General features: G+C 50.0%; 1 protein-coding gene across 1 annotated transcript in view; it reads left to right on the top strand.

The window, feature by feature from the left end:
- DLGAP2 (DLG associated protein 2) overlaps positions 1-15815 on the top strand; it is a 274304-nt gene that overhangs the window by 38853 nt on the left and 219636 nt on the right. The window contains exon 2 of the mRNA XM_081129834.1: positions 4384-4488. Coding sequence (XP_080985960.1) covers positions 4474-4488 — 15 coding nt within the window. The 5' untranslated portion in view covers positions 4384-4473. The remainder of the gene's footprint in view (positions 1-4383; positions 4489-15815) is intronic.

Consider the following 15815-nt stretch of genomic DNA (forward strand, 5'->3'; position numbering starts at 1 on the left):
ACTTGGAGCCGAGAACCCAATTCCCCCTTCCTTCTCCGCCGAGAGGCCCCTGCCTTCTCCAGCTAGTGGGGTGTGAGATGCCCTCATCCTACTCAACACTACCTGCTGGTCGGCGCTCTGGGGCCCAGAAGCAGGACTCATGGCTGCCCAGTCTGTGCAGCAAGGAGGGTGAACAGATGACATCTAAAGGCTGTCACAACCCAAAAGAGAAAGCACGCTGGATCACGGAAGGTGACCTCCTGTTAAAGTAAATTTAAAGAAGAAACAAGAGAGAGCTTAGGAAAAGACCTGTCATTGAAGGGACATTTCAAATTCCATCTACAAAGTAAGAGTGGGATGCCATGAAAAAGGAAGGATTTTAGAGAGAAATGAAACTAATGGGGTGAGAAGCAGAGTGGACGCTGCTGACCCTGGATTAGTACAATCGCATTAAGTGACCAGTTCAAGGGTGGACAGCACCTCAGACCTGGGTGCAGGCCTTTGGCTTCAGAGGCAATGTTTTAACGTTTGCTGAGCTTTTCAGATGTTTCCATCAGTGTTCTGAGGATTTTACACGGGTCGTTCACTTAATCTTTACACCTACGGTACAGGGCAAGTCCTGTAATTACCTCTATTTCTCACCTTAGGACTCAGGCAGGGAGAGGATGACTCACCTGGACTCACACCCTTGCTTCAGAGCCGTGCTTCTAACCAGTGTGATAAGTGAACACCGATAAAGCAGGAATAGGAAATTATGTCAAAGGACTGGTTAGAAACATTATAAAAAATATATCCCCTGAAATTAAAACTCATAAATATTCACTGATCAGACATAGCTGAAAAAAATGCGTAAACTAGAAGATCAAGCTGAAGAATTTTCTAGTATTAACAGCAAAAGAGCTAGAAAGAGACCCTGAAACAGCACAGCTACTGAGCTGGTGGGTAGACCCGAAAGGGAAAAATTCATCCGGTAAAAGCTAAAGAAGGTGATAATAGACAGGAAGGTGGCAATTCCCCCAAAGTGAAGAAAATTGTTCTCGGGTTGAAAAATCGTACCACGCGCTGGGCCGGAATAAAGACAAATGACTCACACCCCCGACCCTTCCTTGTAAGCACCGCGGTGAGCAGGGTGAAGGCAGAGTCTGAAGGATTTACCCAGGAGAGTAGAAATTGCTTACACACTGGCAAGAAACGTGCGACTGTGACTGTAGCTTTGAGGAAATCTACCGAGTGTCTCAAATTCTATACCTCATCTGTCACTCAGTGTTGAGGGCAAAATACAGACATTTCTAGACCTATGGGGACTTGGAAAGTTTACCCCACACAGACCATGTTGAAAGAAAAACATGATGTTTTTGAGCCTGAGGAAAAATAAACCCAGAGGATGTTAGCAAAGAGATCAAAGGCACAGGGTAAGTTCTAAGTACAGGGTCTCCACCTAAGGTTATATGGGAAGATGACAGAGATGAAATATTAAGAATCACGAGACTTATTTTAGTCTATCAGAGAAGTAGGACTATCAATTATTAGAACAAATACTAGATCAATAAATAAAAAGTATTGACTGTACTGTCTATGGTAATCGGTCCATTCTCTGAAACAGCAAACTCCACAGGATACCTCGGGCGGAAACAGGGATGCTTACGGTCTTTAGGGAAAAACTATAAAATACTAAGAAAGGACACAAAACGTTAGCAAGTTCTTGGTATGGAGACACTTGAATAGAAAAGTCAGCATTGAACTTGTCACTTCCCTTCCGGGGTGTGTGTCATGTAATTTTAGTTGGAATCCCGGTTGGAGGGGCCATGAGGTGAGAGAGGGGGGTTGATTAAGGGATACTAAAGTTAAGTAGACCAGTAAATTCACAAGATTGCTCAATGAAAATTTATATTTTATTTATTTACTTTTTAATATGTTTTTATTGATTTCAGAGAGAGGAAGGGAGAGAGAGAGAGAAACATCAATGACGAGAGAGTCATGGATCGGCTGCCTCCTGCACGTCCCCGACTGGGATCGAGCCCACAACCCGGGCATGTGCCCTGACCGGGAACTGAGCCGAGATCTCCTGGATCCTAGGACGGTGCTCAACCGCTGAGCCACACCGGCCAGGCCCAGTGAAAACTTTTAAAGGGAACCTGCCTGGTGGAGTTTGTCCTCCGGACGGAAGCGCTGATGCTGACGCCACAGGAAGTGAACAGATCCACAGGACAGTGCTGTTCAGAGGCATTTTCAAGTTGGCAGAGAAATATGGATTATTTGGCAAATTTTGGGGGATAATTGGTTAGTCATTGGAGAGGAGATAATTTCTATTTCGGAACTCAAAAGTTTCGAACACATTAAAGATATGATGATTAAGTTTTGAAGTGTTAAAAGAAAATTTGGTAGAATATACTGGATGGGGCAAAAGTAGGTTTACCAGTGTTGGTACGTGAAATAATACAGTAATTAACGAGTAACAGTACAAGAATAGACTTCTGCACACTCACAGCTGTACCCCTACTTTTGCCCCCCATATAATATTATTAAACAATATCACCCCAATATGTTTAATAAATATATATATATATTTTAAATTGTGGAATCAGGCAGATCTAATGTAATCATAGAAGCCATGAGGAAAGTATTGATTTGGACACATAAACGATATTAAACCATCTAAATGGTTAAAGGACACCATGGTGAAGTTAGCGTACAAAAGATAAAGGAAGAAACCATTCAGAACCCACAGAGCAGACAGGTGGTCCCAGGTATAGAAGGAGATATTAGTTAGTAACTAAAGATTTATCAGCCCGCCCAGGCCGTGTGGCTCAGAGGTTGAGCATCGACCCATGAACCAGGAGGTCAGGGTTTGATTCCCAATCAGGGCACCTGCCCCCGGTTGTGGGCTCGATCCCCAGCGGAGGGTGTGCAGGGGGGCAGCTGATCCATGACTCTCATCACTGATGTTTCTCTCTCTCTCCCCCTCCCTTCCTCTTCTCTGAAATCAATAAAAACATTAAAAAAAAATTGATCTCCCAAAAGAATTTAGTCAAACTGTGGAACAGGCAATTTACACATTAATACATTCAATCAATAATCATATTAAAAGACCCTTAAACTCCATGAAAACAGTGAGAAACCTTTTTTCACCAGAGGCAAAAACAAAAACTGAAAATCTGTGATGTGTAAATTGGCAAAGTGTTTTGGCAGCGTGTTGGACCAAGAATTGCATATCCTGTGACCCGGTGATTCCAGTCTTAGAAACCTGCTCAGGAGGAATTCGCTGGGAAGCCTGCAAAATGTGTGTGGAATCATTAGCACTGGGAAAAACTGGGAAAACCCGAAATGCCCAGCAGTAAGGGATTTGCAGGGCAGTGATTTCCAGGTGGGAAGAAATGAGCGGTTCTGTCTGTGCCCAGGTGGAGAGATCCTGATACGGTTCATGCTGACCCAGGCAGAGCCGTCCTTGTGGACATTCGACAGTAAAAGCCGGACATAAACATACCGGCGGTCACAGCACCGTGTGTTCACTGTATACTGAAGACCACGGCTGCTTCCAGTTTGTGGATTATTTTATAATCAATTTTATAAACTGGTTGCCTGCCTTACCTTTCTGGGGTCGTGTATTTGAAAGCAAGTAGAGGGCATTGAGTAACATGGGGTCAGACTTTTGCTCCGTCAGAGAAGATATTGAGAAAACAGAGTGTCCAGAACACGGTGTCGACTCCCGACTGTCATGAAAGTGAGCACAGCCCGGCCGTAGTTTTGGGCCACGTGACGGGTGCCCTTGATGTCTGGCCAGCTCAGTAAGAAGAAAAGAGCAGCGAGTCTTTTCACCCTGATGTTGTGAACAAGTCTCTCCCCAAACCTCGTGTTCCGGATTCATCTCGACCGTTTTTTGGGGGGACAATGATTTCATGCATTAATATGCAATGAACAAAAGGAGCAGAGAATTTTATAATTTATCACAGTATCGGGGCTACCCCCTCCCCTTTTTAAATGCCACACCGTTTTCTGTAGGTGCATCACTCTTTTCCCTGGAGATAAAAGGACCCATTGCTCATACTCCCAGCTCTGCCCGGGCCCTTTGCAGAGCTGGTCTCTGTTTGAAGATACTGTTCCTACCAAGTTATGTGAGGAAGGATAAGCCTTGATTTGAAGTACGGTTTTATTATTTCTATGGGGCTGATATTTTGAAGTTTTGAAACCTGTTTATCACCATTTCAAACTCTGCTTGAGAGTCAGAATAGTTTTCATGGCGTGTGCGGTGTTGCTGGCTGTGCGCAGGCCCCTGGCCGCAAGGCGGCTCCGGTGGAGGGGTGGCCGCCTGGCCTCGTGCTTGCTGCGCCCCCCTGCTCGTCCCGCGGGGAGTTGCTGACCCTCTGGTGCCATCTTTTCCCCATTTCTGTCTGTTCCTCCTCCTAGGCCTTCCCGCTGCCTGAGGCTCGGCCGTAGCTGCCCGGTTCCCAGCGGCTGCCGGTGACCATCCTCGGCCCACACCGTCGCTTGGCCAGCATGGGGACCGCTCAGGTAGGCTGTCATCTCCCTCTTCCTACGTTGGTCACTGGTGTCACTGTGCTGGGGCAGCTGGTAACTGTACTCAGGGGACACGGGACAGCGGGCTTCGGTGGGCGTAGGGGTCACGTGTTTGTAGTTGTAACTCAGGACGTGGTGCCGGGACCCCGAGATGCTCGGGGGGGGGGGGGGGAGTGGAAACAAGGTCTCATCACACGTGTCCGGTGTCATCCACTGCACAGGCCCCAGTGACCGAGTCAACCCAACGCCCCGAACAGAGCCCCCTAGTGGTGCTCTGACGACCTTACCTCACTTCTTACCGGGCTTCCCTTGGCTCCCTGCTGATTCTGCTCCTGTGCGCGGCTGGGGACACGGGACAGGTTCACGGGCTGAGGACCAGTGATGGACACACATCCCTAACACCCCAAAGGCTGGCGTGTGTTCTCAGGAGGTGCCCCGTCCCCCACTCTTCATTTGTGCTTTTGGGGGAAGACGGCAATAGGGAATACATCTCACTTCTCAGCGTGGGTCCTGGTCAAGCCACCATAATTCTTAATGTAGAAATCGAATTTATTTTACGGAACAAAATTCTCTTTCCTCAAGGCAACTACGAGTAGACAGATCTATGCTGCTCAGAGACAGATTCTGTAGCGAGAGAAACAAGTAGTGCCCACTCACGCTCATGTAGGGGAGGCCCCTGCTCAGGAAACAGCCATTAGCGAAGGGTTTTCATTGGGTAAAGAGCCATCGCTTTTTGACTTGGACAACGCTAAGTTTTTTCTTTATTAAACACTTGGGTCCAGTTTGGTTCTTTTGTTTACTAGGCTAAACCTCGTAGCGTTTTCTCCCATTGGCGGGAACACCAGGAGGCTGCGAGCATCGCCTGCAGAGTTGGTAGAGTCCAGTTTCTAATGTTCCCAGAGGAGATGGAGGCAGAGCGTGGAAAGGTCGCCAGTGTTTGGCGTGGTGGTTAGAAACTCTCACGTGACGGCGTCAGCTCACCTGCCTGTCTCCTTTCCCATCAGAAGGTGAGGGGCTCCCGTTCTGAGCCCAAAGTCTTCTAAGTTCTGTGGCAGGACTTCACTTACCCACAGGGACTTCTGGGCACGAGACAGCGAGTAGCTACCACTCCTAAAGTCAGTTTTAACGTTTTTAGTTCAGTAAGTAAATTATATTAAAAATAAGTTATATGAATTATTTGTGGAAGTGCCTTCTACTTAGCCAATTCGGAGATCTGCTTGTAGAAATTTTGAACACTGTAATTGTAAACTACGTCGTTTGTCTCCTTTTAAAAACCATACAAACAATATATCTTATCATGGAAAAATTGGCATAAACAAGACAAGAGACTCAGAGATGGCCATGCTAACATTTTGCTTTACTTTTCATATTTTCCTATGTCTATATATATATATATATATATATACACACACAATACATATATACATACATATAATTTACATTAATAAAATGATTGTACCAATAACAATGTTTTAACAAATTAACACAGTATTTTATGGCAATTCCTTCTCAATAAAAGTATTTAAAACTATTTTAATAGCTACAAAGTGTTTCATTTTATGGGCACAGCTCAGTCTCTGCAGGCAGTGGCTTGTTGACAGCGAGGTCCAAGTTTCTGGTGATGTAAATAGCACTTGGACAAATTTCCTCTATTCAGTTACTTATTTCCTTCGGATACATTTTTGAACTTAAGTGTTCGAAAAGACCTGAAGATTTTACAGATTTTTTCATGTATTGAATTTCAGTATGATTTCCAGAAAAATGCACCTGCTTTCCTCCCACCAAGACTGCACACTTAATACCTGCTTTGAACTGCTCTTTAAATTGCTGTTTTGACACCTGACAGGTCCTTGGCAGCCCTGCTCCCTTGGTGGGTGGTGCTGTCGAGTGGCCTCCTCTCTCCCTCCCTCTGTGAGCCAAGTGCCTGGCACAGCCTTTCACTCTCTTCTATATTGTTAGGACGCCTATTCTACCCTTTCGGAGTCATGACCACAGGTATTGACTCCTCGTGTGTTTACTCCCAGGTATGTTTTCCTGGGCCGGCTGCCATTCGAGATCCAGCCTGTAGTTTCCGCGTGTGAGAGGCACATTCGCCCCAGGCTTCTAGGGACGGTTCCTCCTGACTTCGGACTTGGTGTCATCCTTCCAAAGCTTCCCTTCGTCAAAATTTGCATAAACACTCAGCCAAATTTGACGTTAAGGTTTTCATTTCCTCCTTCACGCCCGTATTTGTTCTTCTGAATTTACTTTGGTTTCTGCGTGGAGCGCAGGCTGCTCTCATTGGCTAACCAGCCACTGTAATGCCGTTGACCGAGGAGGGTGCTTTCCCACGTCCTCGTATGGATTCTCTGTCTCTGGGGAGGGTGCCGAGGGAGCCAGACGTGTGCCTCCTAACACTTTTCCTTTCCACTGACAAACATTTGTGAAAAAGTTATTTGTCTTTTCTGTTCAGAGTGCCAGTCGAGGTAACAATTGGTGTGTGTGTGTGTGTGGTGTGTGTGTGTGTGTGTGGTGTGCGTGTGTGTGCGTGTACGTGTGTGTGCGTGTGTGTGCGTGTGTGCGTGTGTGGTGTGTGTGTGCGTGTGTGTGGTGTGCGTGTGCGTGTGTGTGTGTGTGCGTGTGTGTGTGGTGTGCGGTGCCCCCTGGGAGCTGGGGCTGGGCTCCAGGAAGGGTCCCGGGGAGAGCGCGGTGTGCTGTGCCCCGTGTGGTCGGCAGGTGTGCGGGGACGGCTTCCCTGCTGGGTCAGGTCTCGGTGATGACGGGACACGTGCAGGGCACCTGTCCACTCCCATCTGCGCGCAGCAGGTCAGTGGTCCTGGGGACAGTTCCAAACCCCACAGGCAGCTCTCCGAGGCACAGGGGCTCCTGGGGCGGGACGGGGGTGGCAGGTCTGCTCGCGGTTCCTGCGCTGTCTGTAGTGCACCCCGTGTTTCTGACGGTGTGTGTACTTCAGGCAGGTATTTGATGTCAGGTAGCAGTGACATTGTGAAGTCATGCATAGAATCTTGGGGTGGCATGTGGTAAACACTCCAGTGCCCTTATCCTGAGGGAGCGCAGGGTTTTCCTGTAACAAGTTACCATGAACGTGTTGGCTTAAACAACACGGGTGTGTCGTCTCTGGGTTCCGTAGGTCAGAAGTCTGACATGTCTCCCTGGGCTAAACTCAAGGTGTCTGCAGGCCGGTTCCTTCGTTTCCCAGCGGCCGGGCTGCACCGCCCCCGTCTTCACCCTGCTCTGTCCTTAAGCCAGCAGCACAGAGGCCGATGGTTTGTGCCTCTCAGTCCTCTGCAGCTGGGACCCGCCTCCGCTCTTGGGGGCTCTCTCCTCGGCCCGGGACGCTGCTCCGATCCCACCTGCAAAGTCCCTTTTCCATTTCATAGCATATTCCCAGGTTCCGGGATTGGGGTGTGGACGTCTTTGGGGACAGCATCCTGCTGCCACAATATTTATTTTCTATTTGAATTCATGTTTAGCTTTTATCTTTAGAGATTTTATTTTTATCACGAACAAACAGAATTTCTGCATTTCTTGGAAAATTAGTTGCAGAGTAAATATTTCATCTTTTATCAGTGTTTCAGAACATAACAGGTAAGTAAAGTTAGCTCCTTCGCCATTTTTAAAGTAGCAAAACAGTTATTTACGCCGACGGCTGCCCAGTAGGACTTGCATTTGTAATTTATTGTCAGTGCAATGGGCTTGCCCTCTCGTATGACATACATCAACCGGTTAAGGTGTTGCCTGATTAAAAGTGGAATGAGCCGAGGACAGGACTCCGACGTGAAAGGGGGACCCAGGCCGCAGGACTCGCCTCCGGTAAGTCACAGGTGTGAGTGTGGTCGGACCGGCAGGATGTGGTTAGGGTCCCTCGTTTTGGCACTCCCCCTGGGAGGGAGACGTCCTGAATCCGATGCCCCCCGGAACGGGGGCAGGACGTGTCAGGGACAGCGCCGCCCCGCGTGGGGCACAACGCTGTGAGCCCTGGGCTCTAACAGGTGAAAATACGAGGGAAAAAGACAAGCCTGGTGCTCGAGCCACCACCGGGGCGGGAAGCTGTAACGGGTTCTGAGCAAACGGGCGAAGCAGTGCTTTCGGGCCTTTTCCTGGGGCCAGAACATTATTCAGTCCATTTTTGTTGAGTGGAACAAACGGTTTTTAGTATAAAAACCTGTAGATTTCATTGCTGGCAGCACACCTGCGCTTGAGCCGTGTGGTTGGCTCTTTCTAGCTTCAGCGGACCCTGCGGGCTCCCCGCTGTCCCACCAGCCCGTCAGGACGCCGTTGTCCTCGTGGCCTATCCTGTCTCTCCCCAAACCTCTGCTTTGCTTCCCAGGAAGTCGTTTTACCTGAATTCAGGGCTTTCAAGACCGAGACGTCATCAACTCAGGCCTGGTCATCCATTCAGTGTTAGGTGTGGACGTGTGCGTGTGTGTGAGGCCGTGTGTCTGTGTGTGTGTCTATCTGGGTGTCTGGGTGTGTGTTGTGTGTGTGTGTGTGTGTGTGAGTCTGTGTGTGTGTTGTATGTATGTGAGTGTGTGGTGTGTGTGTGTGTCTGGGTGTGTGGTGTGTGTCTGGGTGTGTGTTGTGTGTGTGTGTGTGTGTGTGTGAGTCTGTGTGTGTGTGTGAGTCTGTGTGTGTTGTATGTATGTGAGTGTGTGGTGTGTGTCTGGGTGTCTGGGTGTGTGGTGTGTGTGCGTGCGCATGTGTGTGAGTCTGTGTGTGTCTGTATATGTGTTTGGGCGTATGGTGTGTGTGTCTGTATGTGTGTGTGTTTGTGTGTGTCTGGGTTGTATGTATGTGTGTGTGTGTGTCTGGGTGTCTGGGTGTGTGTGTATGTCTGGGTGTCTGGGTGTGTGGTGTGTGTGCATGTGCATGTGTGTGAGTCTGTGTGTGTCTGTATATGTGTTTGGGCGTATGGTGTGTGTCTGTATGTGTGTTTGTGTGTGTCTGGGTTGTATGTGTGTGTCTGTGTCTGTGTGTCTGTGTTGTATGTATGTGAGTGTGTGTGTGTCTGGGCGTGTGGCGTGTGGTGTGTGTAGACGGCGGGTCAGGATGAGTAGCTTCACTGATGCTCGTGTTGAAGACTCACTGAGGTTATTCACTGAGTACGCTGATTGAATAATTCATTTTTATTTGAGCATTCAGCAGTTAACCTTTCCCCACACATCTGCACACCAAATTCATGGTTAATTAATGCATTATGGGTTTAACAACAAAAAGTTTAATAAGCATTTAAATACCAATTTAAGAGTGTTCAGCCATTTATAAACATTTAATTTAATTCACAGTTATCAGAGTAGATCTGTGTAGATCTCAGACACTGTGATCCAAACTTATTGACAAACACAGACAAAACACCCCAATGATTACAATACTGGCGAAAACCCTTCTATTATAAGATATTGTAAAATGTTATACTTTTAAAAAAATCCTCACCTGAGGATATGTTGTTTATTGATTTTTACAGAGAGAGGAAGGGGGGCAGAGAGAGAGAGAGACTGATTGGCTGCCTCCTGTATGCGCCCCGACTGGGGATGGAACCCATAACCTAGACATGTGCCTGACCAGAAATCAAACCCAAAACTTCTTGGTATACAGGACGACACTCCCGCCGACTGGGCCACCCAGCCAGGGCTAAAATGTTATCCTTCTAATTAAACATTTAAATAATACAGGTGGGCAAACGTAGGTTTACAGCCGTGAGTACGCGAAGCAGAGTTTATTCTCTAGTCATCACTTAATCACTGTATCGTTTCCAGAGGAGCAACTGTAAACCCACCTGTGCCCACACACACCCGTTTTCCTGTGAGTCCTCCAGCTCTGCAACTAACTTGGGAGTTGGGGCCCTGCAGCGTTTACCGTGTCAGGTTTAGGCCCTGCAGCCCCTCGGCAGACGTCCCGGTCAGCCCAGCTGCTCCTGTGGACCCAGGCAGGTTAGACACAACCATCGCCGCTCAGCCCAGCCCCTGTCACACAGTCAGGCTGTTATTTTTATATCATTCGACCCTCGTGCCCCCATTTTCATGGTTTAGGGGTTTTGGAGGTTTGGCTTTATTTCCAGGAATATGGTACTTTTTCAAAAAGGTTTGCACGTCTGTATTTCTTATGGCTCCTCGACCTCGCCTGCTGTTGTTATAAAAATGCTCCTGTTCCCTTAAAACTCCCGGTAAACGGCTGTTTAGACGTCTGTCTCCTAGGAGACAGGGCAGCTCTTCCAGGAGATCCGGCTAATTTGTCATTTTGGAATAAACCTTCTTTTGTGACAACTGGTGCTCGTTAAATTGTTGGGCCTTGCTCTCGGCTAATTGTCTGTGGCCGTTCCTCTCCCCGCGTGTCCCCTGTGTCCCCAGAATCTGTTTGTCTCAGACTTTTATTTACTTTTCTGTTTTCAAAGATAAAATAAAGAACATGATTAGACTTTACGAACAGATTAGTGCTCGCCCGAGGCACCAAAGAGGATCCCATGCCTGTTGTTTCTTTGCATTAAAATCAATAACAAGTAGTTATCTGGTTATATTTTTCTTGGCATTTCAATTGTGTGCTTCTTAGGACACTTTCTATTAACGCTTCTCTCCTGAATATCATTGTGAACCCAGGCTTTTGTGCACTCGCCTTGTTTCCCTTACCTCTCTGTTGCTGCTGCTGTTAATAATTTTCGTGCCCTGATGGTCCCAACTGCCCCCTGAAGCCCCCGGCCCTGGGCTCTGGGACAGTTTAGCACCTGGCCCCTTAGATGCTGCTCCTGCTGTTTTGGTAACGACAGGATGCTTTGTGTGTATACAGGTTTTTTTCTTGTCTCAAGACTCGAATCTCTGTCCAAGGGACTCAGGTGGAGAAAGGAGTCTGAGTGTGTGTATGGGAGGGGTGGTCAGGATGCTAAGATGATAGTTAAAAATGACTTTTCTTCACGTTAGAGAATTCAGACAGGCTGCTGCCCAGACCTCCCCGCTGACCAGGGCTGCACTCAGTCTTGGACTAGGGCTCCCCCCAGGTGGCTGCATCTTGACCCAGTGTCCCCTGCGAAGGTAAAATCTCCAAATAAGGCCGCTTTCTGAAGTGTTAGGGTTAGAATTTCAGCGTACGGAGTGGTTCAGCCCTAACACTGTGTTCCAAGTGTTTTCTTACGACGCCTCTGTTCTCCGAGAACGTGGATTTCCAGCCCCCGGGAGCGTGTTCTGGGCAGCCCTGGATGCCCAGCACCGAATGCTGGCTGATGCTGAGCTGAACTCCAGAAATGCGGAGGGACTGAGCAGGAGGCAGAGGGAGCCAGGCGCCGGCTCGGGGAGGGCGCCCAGGGCTGGGCCCGGGAAGCACACCCAGGAGGATCATGAAAGTGTCCGTCAAGTTAGCGCGGTAGAGGCCACGGTGAGTTTCAGGGGCCTGGGAACAAAGCCAGGTTTCCTTTGCTTGGGGACGGAGAGGGGACAGTGGAAGGACACAGGTCACTCACTGCTTTATCCCAGGAACAGGAGGCTGGTCTTAGAAAATTAATTTTCAACATTTGAAAATCAGTTAATGTAATTCATGCCATCGGCAGGGCAAAGAAGAAAAAAGTCATAGGATCATTCAAATAGTTGTGGAAAAAGCATTCGGCCAAACCCAGCATCTGGTCAGGCGGGAGCTGGGAGCTGGGAGCTGCTCACGCAGCAGGAGGGAGGGGCGGGCACCCCCGGGCCTGGGAGGGTGAGGGACTCCGTGGCAGACACACACAGTATTTCTAATATTGAGGTTTTGCTTTTTATTTTTTAACTTTTTAACTGTTAATAGTGATAAAAAACAGATTCAAATTACCGTTAGCCAAGGTGATTTCCTTACCTGCTAAGTTTGGTTTTTGTTTCAGAACCTAGTTTCCCAATCAAAGAAACAAGCTGAGAAGGATATTTCCTGGGTTTTGGTCTTTTAATGGCCGGTGGAGTTTTTCATTGTTCTCGGGGAAGCACCAGCCACAGCGTCTGAAGCGTGACCTTTGTTATGTGAATGCTCGGTCAGCCGGTTGGGAGTGAGAGGGGAGTTCTGGGAGGACTTCCCGGAAAAGTCACTTTAATTTCTGGTAGCTCACGGCTGCTGCCGGCGCCGCCGACTTGTACCGTCCAGTGGTCTGTGACTCGCCTGTGTGCCGAGGCTCAGACGCAGAGGCAGCCGGACTTCGGCGCCATCTCCAGACTCTCCATCGACTACGGCCCAGGCTTTTCCGTCCCAGGGACAGGTATTGCTTGTCATGGACTAAAGAGCTTCGCGGGCTAAAGGGCCCTGGACGGGACTGAGTGTCTTGGGAAACTCTGGGGGCCCTTTGCCGAGGGCTCAGACCTCGATTTCATGGAGTCAGTGAGTATTTTGTCTCTTTTCAACCCTTAACCTATCCCCTCATTTATAACATTTTTCTCTTTTATTTCTTTTGTTGTTAATCCTTACCTGACGGTATTTTTTCCATTGATTTTTAAAGAGAGAGAGAGAAAAACATCGACGTGAGAGAGACGCATCTATTGGTTGCCTCCCGCACGCGCCCCAGCTGGGCCGGGGACGGAACCCGCAACCCAGGCACGTGCCCTTGACGGGAATCACACCTGTGACCCTTTGGTGCCCAGGCCGATGCTCTAACCACTGAGTGAAACCGGCCAGGGCTTTATATACAGTTTCCTTCACTTTATTATAACTCTCCTGGGTGCCGACTTACGAGTCAGCACGGCAGTGCTCACACGGTCCACCCGCCTGGTGGGGCGGCCCTGGCCCCGGGCAGATCCACTTCGTGTTTTCCTTCTAAGAGACAAGAGTCAGGATGCGGCCGCTCGAGGGTTCTTGCACCCTCCTCAGTGCGTCACTGTCCCCCCCCCCCCCCCCCCCGACTCGGTGGCCCCTGGCTGCCTGATTCTCGCGCACGTGTCGTCACAGGTGACCTCGGTGTGCACCGTGAATCTGATGTCGAGTGGTGTGCAGGTGAAGTTCATTGGTACGCACGTGTTTAGCCTCGAGTGCCGAGCCCCTGCACAGTGTCGCGTGGTGGACAGTGACTCCACTTACCCTCCTCAGGGCGGTGGAGGCTGAGGGTGTGTCCAGCTTTCAGTAGTAGAGCTGGGCTGGGGGGACCATGCGCGCGTCTCCTTGGTTACGGGCAGTGTTTCCTCGGCTCTAAGCAGCGGTTCCTCCGGCCGAGGGAATGCTGCGCATCTCCTTTTTAGTGAGAGAAAAGTCCGTGTGTATGGGTGCTCGGAGAGCTGGAGCGCACGGTAATTAAAGGGGATGTTTCTTAATTTCGCTCTGTGGAAAGTGAGAGCCAGTCGCTGCTAATCGCTAAAAGGAGCCCCGTCTCAGGCCCACGCTCTCTAATTAGCCAGGCCTCGCGCCTGTCCCCACCCGGTGGCTGCCTGAAGCTGGGCTCCATAAACGTAATGAGAAAATGAAAGGCCCTGTCCCCACCGTGAACATGCCACGTTGTTCTGACTGGTCAGAGGGCCTGTGATGGTTGCAAAGATCGTTCCCCAGTATGGCCCACACGCTATAACGACCGCTGCACTGTGGCCTGTGCTGTTCCCCCAAGTCCCAAAATGTGCACCTGCAGCTCGTCTGTTCTTTCCTCTAATTCTTCAGAATAAATAGAAACCACCAAATGGCCCCGTGTGTCTCCGTAAAATGTGTGGCAGCAAGAACAGCCTTCCCCCTGCTGGCACAGAGCGCAGACCTCGGGGTGAGGAGTGAGTGATTCTGCCCCATGCCGTGGGTGCCACCTTCACCACGAAATAGTCTCGCGTGTCTTCAAATCCCGGCAGAGGCCCAGCTAGCGGGACCCACTGCGTCTTCCCTCACAGGCCCCCGGGTGTCCACGCCTGAATTAACTGATTGCCTTTTGCTCAGTTTTAACCCTGTTCTTGATGGAACCTCTATCATCCGCCGAGTTTCATGCTTCCTCTGGGTCATCGCTGGATTTTCCTTTCTTCTGTTTCTTGTAGCAACAGCCGACCGCTTCAGGATCAGTCTTGTAGCAGTGGGCAGGGGAACCCCCTTCATCCCTGGACGTATTTATTTATCCGGATAAACGTTGAAATCGTGTTTCCAGTTTTCAAAGCCTGGAGTTTGGGATTTGGTCGGGGGCCGGGTTGGAGTGACGGTCGAGTTGGGAGGAGCCGTCCCTTCGAGACCCTCACAGCAGTCAGTGCGCATGTCTCCATGTAGTTGAAGACGCACTGAATCGTCTTTATTGGTGTTTTTTTCACGGGTTTTTGCCTACGTGACATTACATGAGGTGGGAGGTGGACACTTCCTACTGCTGTGTCCTTGCTGACTTTTCTTGTAGTTTCTAGTTTTTGGTCACCCACTTTAGGCCACGTGGGTTCGTGGCAGGTGTGACTTCACCGTGTGTCCACTCGGAGACCTCCTCCTGTGGCGGATGGGTTGCCCCGCACTCCCCCAGCTGTGACACATCTCGGCTCTCGTCTGTGCCTGTCTGCTTTAGGGACCTGAGAGCTGGATTTTATTGTATTTATTTTATTTTTTGTTGTTAATCTTCACCCAAGAATATTTTTCCTGTTGATTTTTAGAGAGTGGAAGGGAGGGAGGGGAGGAAGAGAGAAACATGGGTGTAAAGGAGGCGCGTTGACAGGTCGCCTCCCGCACACGCCCGACCAGGGGCTGGGATCAAACCTGCAGCCCAGGGGCGGGCCCCTGACCAGGACTGAACCCGGGACGCTCCGGTGCGCAGGCCGGTGCTCCGACCACTGAGCAACCAGCCAGGGCTCTTTTTCTTTCTTATGCTGTTGTGAATGGAATTGTCCCCTTAGTCTTATTTTCAGGTTATTCATTTCAAATATATAAAATTACAGTTGATTTTTTTTATATCGATCGTGTATCTTCAGCCTTGCTGAACTCACTCTCACGTTTCCATTGGTTTCTTGGAGTCATTTACTTACAGGATCATGTCCTTAGCAGGCGGGGGTTTCGCTTCTTCCTTTCGATCAGGGTGACTTTTCTCTCTGCCGCCCAGCCGCCCTGCCACCCAGCTGCCCCGCTGCCCAGCCGCCCCGCCACCCAGCCACCCTGCCGCCCTGCCACCCAGCCGCCCCGCTGCCCAGCTGCCCCGCCACCCAGCCACCCCGCCGCCCCGCCACCCAGCCACCCTGCCACCCAGCCACCCCACCGCCCAGCTGCCCCGCCACCCAGCCACCCTGCCACCCAGCCACCCCACCGCCCAGCCGCCCCGCCACCCAGCCACCCTGCCACCCAGCCACCCCACCGCCCAGCTGCCCTGCCACCCAGCCACCCCACCGCCCAGCTGCCCCGCCACCCCGCCGCCCTGCCGCCCTGCAGCCCCGCTGCCCAGCTGCCCTGCCGCC

Source organism: Miniopterus schreibersii (genome assembly GCF_964146895.1).
Source record: "Miniopterus schreibersii genome assembly, chromosome: 2".
NCBI lineage: Eukaryota > Metazoa > Chordata > Mammalia > Chiroptera > Miniopteridae > Miniopterus > Miniopterus schreibersii.